This window comes from Carica papaya, chromosome 6, assembly GCF_054855325.1.
Source record: "Carica papaya isolate Zhongbai chromosome 6, ASM5485532v1, whole genome shotgun sequence".
Classification (NCBI taxonomy): Eukaryota; Viridiplantae; Streptophyta; class Magnoliopsida; order Brassicales; family Caricaceae; genus Carica; species Carica papaya.
Genome location: NC_142314.1, coordinates 31363113 through 31370075, shown reverse-complemented (window position 1 = coordinate 31370075; position 6963 = coordinate 31363113). Strand labels below are relative to the sequence as shown.

At 32.3% G+C, this 6963-nt stretch overlaps 1 protein-coding gene across 2 annotated transcripts; it reads left to right on the top strand.

Moving 5' to 3' along the window:
* Window positions 1–2542: 2542 nt before the first annotated feature.
* On the top strand, window positions 2543–4889 carry LOC110815975 (transcription factor MYB53). 2 transcript variants are annotated; one of them, XM_088222651.1, is made up of 4 exons: window positions 2543–2794; window positions 2875–3145; window positions 3657–4457; window positions 4670–4889. In XM_088222651.1, the coding sequence occupies exons 2-4, from the start codon at window positions 2880–2882 to the stop codon at window positions 4698–4700; spliced, it is 1098 nt and encodes a 365-aa protein (XP_088078777.1). In that variant the 5' UTR covers window positions 2543–2794; window positions 2875–2879; the 3' UTR covers window positions 4701–4889. The 2 variants fall into 2 exon arrangements, with proteins under 2 accessions (XP_088078777.1, XP_088078778.1); XM_088222652.1 differs by lacking the exon at window positions 4670–4889 and having other exon boundaries at window positions 3657–4461.
* The last annotated feature ends 2074 nt before the right edge of the window (window positions 4890–6963 follow it).

Here is a 6963-nt window from a genome sequence, read left to right as displayed (position 1 = left end):
CTGGTTCTCCTTCGCGGCTAGGGTTTCTCCTTCGACTAATCTACGCATAAAAAGATGGTGAACACAATTGTTGAAAAATTGTGTAAAACGGAAAACGAGAAGGTGCTCATCGGAGGAGTTTTAGGGTTTCAGCTACGGTGGCTCCGTTGGATTTTGCTCGCAATTTTCAGCTTAGCCACCGTCCCTTTTTACTCTGATATGGCCATAGGAAATCTCGAAATCGAATTCCGAGCGGGAAGGAGAAAATTTTATCTTTTTTTGCAGTCGACAGTGGTTCCGGTGCGGCAACAGCCAAGGATCGGTCTCTTTTTTCAGCGGCTAATTCTTTTTCTCTGACGAGGGCAGGTGCAACTAGGATTAGGGTTCTCCTGTGACGCGATATTTAAATACCTATCCCACATCGATCTGGGTCATTCGTTCATGTTGACATGGAGCAAGGAAAGTTGTCCGATTGTTGCCTGTTTTGGCCGATTACGTGGGTGAAACTAGACCGTTCATTGTGATTGATCTCGTTCGTCCGATCGCGCCTAAAGAAGGAATGCATCTGAGCCGTCTATGTGCGTGGGACGTGATCGAGATCATCGAATCGTCAAACACGCAAATCGTCCGCGTGGCCTCTCGCGTGGTGCCGATGTCAGCATGTTTTGCCACGCGGCATGCTCTTAACTTATCGTGCTGCTGACGTGGCTGTATTTTTAAAAATTATATTTTTACCTAGTTTTCTAGATTTCTTTTCAAACACCCCCCTTATTTACAGTTTTACCTATTTTTTCGAAATTGATTTCAAACTCATCCCCAAATCTATATTTTCCAAAAATTTCATAAGAATAATAATAAAATTATTTTTAATACCTTTTTTTTTCATTAATATCAAATTATCACGAGCCAAATTTTGGCTCCAAGTGTTACAAAAGATGTCAATGACTTAGAAAAGTATAAGTAGGTTATTTTTTATAGATTAATAAACTTAGTGATTTCGTATAAAGACGGGGGAATATGGAAGGTTTAATCATATATGGTTAGTACCGCAACTGGATAGGTCGATCCTCTCCTCCCTTTTATTTTAGCAACTTATCCTAAAGTCTCATTGTCAAGAGCTCCCCAGCGACTGCAGAAGCAACCCTAAAGCAGTGGCAAAATGACTTTATTCTTTCATAATGAACCTGGACGATTATCCTATACTCAGTAGTTTACAAGTTTATGTCCATCCCTAATTGGGTACAATTCTCTTTTAGGAGTTTTGATCGATTACTAAATGAAGGTCTTAATTTTATAATCGATTTCATTCTTAGTCTTAGTAGCACTGAGTACTTGCCCTATTACCATATTAATTTCGTCTTCAAGTTCAGAACCCCAAGAAGGCTTTTTCCCGAGCTATCACAGAGATATGTATATAGAAATCTAAATCATCTTACAAAAAAAAAAGATTTTCTTATGTTAGGCCCTTATAATTTGTATTGTGATGCTTGGGTATTCACATTATTATAATGTCATGTTAAGTGTCATAAATAATTGTTTTTTTTTTTTTGTACCTCTTTTGGAGGAAGATTTCCAATGTTGAACCAGAGCCTTTGATCAATCCATTTGGTTCTTGGTTGAGTTTGTCTTTCTTGAATATCTAAAGATACTTTGAGTTTTTTATATATGATCTATATGGTTAGATCAAAATAATAAGGTACTTAAATAAAAGTTACTAGCTCTCAGTGATTTTGTTGACATCATTATTAGTATACTAGATTGATAGATTTTGCTATATTTCTTGGCTTATCTAGCTTCTTGCTAATGGTCTTTTTTATGTTCATCCTTGATGTGGAAGTTAGAAAAAAAAAATGGTCTTTTATTCACCATTTTAACTCATTGGTTCCTCCATTATTCTTATAATGTAACATTGATGACTCTTCAAAGTGAAAAGAGTATAGAAACACGGAGGGATGTTGTAAAATAATGGTTACAAAATGAGATGTATATTTTCTTGTACTATGGGTTTATTGGTCTCTAACAAAGCTAAACTCTTTAGAATAAAAGTTTAATGCAAATTCTTGCACGGAGGGGAGTAGACATCTAATCAAGAGTGACTCTTAAGTAATCTTGGATCTTAGGTGATGATTTCCCCCATAAACTGATAAATGTGATTAATGAGAATTTCAATTTCGTTTCAAGAAATTGATTTATTTAGTGTCACGAGTTATATGAATATTTTTGAAAATTCTAGGTTAAAAGGAGTGGTGGTATACTAATCGAGACTACAATTTATCACTACCTAGCTATTGAGATCTTATAAATTATGAAGTAAGAAATGAATCGTTAATTCAGAAGATATGTTATATATATATATATATTATAAATTTCAGTAAGCATTGTAATGCTTAATTATAATAACCTAATTTGCCACTATCGAGCTCCATTTTTTTAATGGATTAAATTATTAACATTATTTTGTCATAAAAAGTTTCAGGTACAGCAAAAATAATTCGTTACTTTCTTAATTTAGGAGTTGATTTTCTAAACTACCTAATGGGTTATATTAGTAATTTTGACTTAATAATAGTTAAAACATGTCAAAATGACATCTTCATTTAGAAAATCCTTCTCCTTCACTCCATTCAAAGCTTCCACAAATTAGCACACACACACACTATATATACACACACAACCCCCACAAGTATATAGCATATACATACACATTCCCAGCCATCCCCCTCCCCTCCCCCCCACTATCTCGCACATACATACAACAAGCTCCATTCTTCATTATTTGCCCACTACATATCCACTCAAAGCTTCTCTTCACCAGGTAATTTAATTTCCTGATTACAAACCCATCTCAGAAACCTATACATACATATATATGTTATATATTTTGTTGGAGTGCAGGTGGGATGATGGGGAGATCACCATATTCAGATGGGAATGGGGTGAAGAAGGGGCCATGGACGCCAGAAGAAGACAAGAAACTTATAGAGTACATTGAGGAACATGGACATGGCAGCTGGAGAGCTCTCCCAAAGCTTGCTGGTTTGAATCGATGTGGGAAGAGTTGCAGACTTAGGTGGACCAATTATCTCAGACCTGATATCAAAAGAGGAAAGTTCTCTGAAGACGAAGAGAAAACCATCATCAATCTCCATTCCGTTTTAGGAAACAAGTAATTACATACTCTCTATCTATCTATCTATTTTCCTGTTCTGATATTTCCTTTTTTTTTTTCTTTTTTGGCACGATAGTGATAATAATTAGCAGCTTTTTACTAACAAGTTTGATTCAATTGGCAAAAGTATGCTCATTATTTTGACCATTTTAATTCTATTTTTTATTAATTTGTAGTATCTAAGAGTAAAAGTCTAAGTTGGTCTGAGAAAAATCTTAAGTACTCCTTAAACAAATACTAATTTGTCAAAGAAAAATATATCACTGTATATACATACATATATGCGTCTAAGAGGTTCAAGTTGGTATGCAATGCAACTCTAATTAGAGTTGTAGAAGTTAAATGAGGTGCCGACTCATTTGGAAAAAAATATGACTTTTTTTTTTTTTGTAAATAAAGAAATTCTTTTGACTTTTAAGGCACGTATAAAGAATTAAAACCTTGGAGAAATTTAATTATCATAGTAAAATTTATTGATTAGTTGAAAATTTTGTCCTCTAAATTGTAGGTGGTCGGCAATAGCAACTCATCTTCCAGGAAGGACCGATAACGAAATCAAAAACTTTTGGAATACTCATCTTAAGAAAAAGCTTCTTAAAATGGGAATCGATCCGGTCACCCACCGCCCAAGAACTGACCTCAGTTTTCTCGCAAACTTGCCTCAATTTCTTGTTGCTACTGCTGCTAATATTACCGCGCCAAACTGGGACATCAGCAACAACAATGTCAATAATAATAACATTAATGACAACACTCTTACAGAAGCCACACAAATAGCCAAAATCCATTTGTTGCACAACATATTGCAACTTCTCAACACTCCTCCATCAAATCTAGAAGCCATTAATCACTTTGGATGCTCATCTTGGGACAATCAGATCAATGAGTATCTTCGAATCAACTCTCAATTGGAAGGAAACAATTATCTGATCCCATTCGGGTTTGCTCCTCAAGAACTCAGTTTGAGTAATCAGTCTAGCTTACCAAACAGTGTTGCTCATCATCTATCTCATGATCATCATCAAGTTTTAAAAGACTCAAAGCTAGTCTATACCAGCAATGATGATCATCACTTGGGATCTTCTAATATTTCTCCTTGCTTAAGTGCCAATATCCAAGCTTCAAATCCTTTGCCTTCATTAGTCTCGGCCTCATCAGAGCCTTCTACAATCAACCAAAACGAAAACAAGCTTAACTCAAATCATATTTCCAACCCTACATCCACTTCAACCACCTTCGGAACATGGGATCATGTTCGTCACCTTTTGGATGATGAGGCAGGTGATTCCTATTGGACAGATATTATAGAGTAAGTATATATGTGTATATAATATTTCTTTGTATATGTTTTCTTCTTAAACCTTCACTTTCTTCAATTAAAAAAGTCTTAATATATAATTACCCTCTTCGCATACTTGTATTCAAGTGCAGCCAAATTATTAAAATAGAGTATACGATTTAAGTACGAGTATGAATACTCTAATATATTGCAACTTCTTTTATTTATTTATTTTTTTGCAGGCAAGTATCTTCGCAGCAGTCCTGGTCATGAATGTTCGTGTAAATTTCAAATGCGTTTTTTTTATCAGATTGAAAATTATATAATTCAGAGGGTACTCGATTAGATTTTTTTTTTTAATTTTGTATTTCAAATTACTGTATATGAATGGTTCAACCATATGCTGGATTTGAGTAACTAGATTCGAAGAACTACATGTTTATGTACATATATACAGACAAGGTGCCTATATATATACAAAAATATATTACCTATATGTATATTTTTTTCCTTAATTTTCAGAGTGTAAATTAAATTCTTACACTTGAATTTTTTTTTATTACTTTTCTATTAAGATTTAAGGCTAATATTCTTTTATATATTCCTGTATAGACTCTACGTCTAGTTTTCCTTATCTATGTTGTCTTTGTATTTTAGTTATATATATATCCATGATGCTGATCATAGCAATTTATAAAAAAAATACGTATAGATATAAACAAGGAATTACATTATATATAATATGTTAGAAAGGGGTCTGAATTATTAGATTAGATAACAACTCATGAACTAATGTTTTAATTAATTTAATTTAATTTTTTAAAAATAATTGGTTATCAGATTCTATTATTATTTAACGTGATATTAAAGTTAAACGTAATGTAATTTAGATATCACGACACTTCATTTATTAAGTTAATTGTTCAAGTTTGAATTTTACTTTATTTCATTTAAATGATATATAAATTTTTTATATTATTAATTGTAGATGTTTATACTTTTTTTTTAATTTAAATAATATAATTTTTCAGACAGAATAAGAAATATGATTTGAAGGTGATTCATTAACTTTGTAATAAAAATATTATGTAATTTGAATTATATATTTTTTATTAATATTAATTTGTGTAGACTAATTACAGAAGTAAAGAAGAAAAAATATAAAAAAAAAACACAAAGAGACCATATCCAAAGCCTAATCTATCCCTGCATTTCTCTTGAAAGATTATCACTATATATACGAAGGATAATTGAATATCTAAACAGGCTATATATGTATATATATATATATATCTATACAACTGTATATTTATATATATGTATATCCAGTATTTAATGAAAGTAAATATGTGAACACTTTTCAACAGAGAAAAGAAGAGACGATACATGATAAAAATGTAGATGGATAAAAAATAAGTTAGTTGTATGTAGCTTATGACACGAAACTCATATATCATACTTGAAAATGACCCTTGCAGATTTCTCCCTTGAAATACAAGAAAATGGGGCTTTGACCTTTGGTAAGGGACAAATTCATGTCAAACACGTACCCATATACATGTATATATACACACATATATATATAATATATCTAATTAAGTGAGCAGCCACAGAGTAAAAGACAAAATGTCCTACGGCTATAACGACGTGTTTGGCCAATATCTCTCTGCAATGAGGGATCTACCCACCTCAAAAATGGATCTGGGAGTATATAATATACTTGTATATACGTATACTTGTGTAGAAAAACAAGACTTAAGCAGCTACTTTAAATCTTTGTAAATTAACTAATGGATGTATAAGGTTAACCATGTAACGATAAAAAAAAAAAAAGTCAAGGCTATTTGTTACCCATTAGGTAAGACTATTTCTTCTTTGGTAGAAGCCATTGATAGATAATGAAAAGCTCAAACAAGTAATTTTACATACCTAACACATTACTTTCTTTCTCTCTCTCTTTCTCTCTCTCTCTCTCTCTATATATATATATATACGCACACACACACAGACACACATACATATAATATGTAAATGGGGTCTGTGGTTAGCTTCTAGAAAAAGGGTTTTTCTGCATGAAAAGTGTATCATCATCATGTGGGTACGGTGTATTGTGGAAAAACTTGTGACCCCAATGGTGAGAGATTTCTCTTGGTTTTCCTCCTCAGAATGATCATGGAAAAAAGTGAAAACTTAATTATAATCATAAATAATTAAGCCGATGACAAATCCCAGCTTACAAGCTAACCATATCCAAGAAGGGACTACTTCATATGATATTTAGTAGGTAGACTGTTGACCTTTAGAAAAACAACTAATCTACCTACCTTGCCAAATATATATCCATGCTCATCAAATTCTAACCTAAGTTTTCATGTTTTCGTTATGATTATTTTCAATTTAGTTTTTTTTTTTTTTTTAATTGTTTACTTAAACCACACAAATACAATGTATGAAACTAGCTACTCTTAAAGTTACATGTTTAGTATCAATATGCTACATGAATGTGTATGTATATGTATATTACTTACTATCCCAC

Excerpts from the sequence above, each read along its gene's own strand:
- LOC110815975 (XM_088222651.1), top strand. The coding sequence starts at position 2,880 with ATGATGGGGAGATCACCATATTCAGATGGGAATGGGGTGAAGAAGGGG. Across the intron at positions 3,146-3,656 it reads CATTCCGTTTTAGGAAACAA|GTGGTCGGCAATAGCAACTC; the intron begins GTAATTACATAC and ends TCTAAATTGTAG. Across the intron at positions 4,458-4,669 it reads TATTGGACAGATATTATAGA|GCAAGTATCTTCGCAGCAGT; the intron begins GTAAGTATATAT and ends ATTTTTTTGCAG.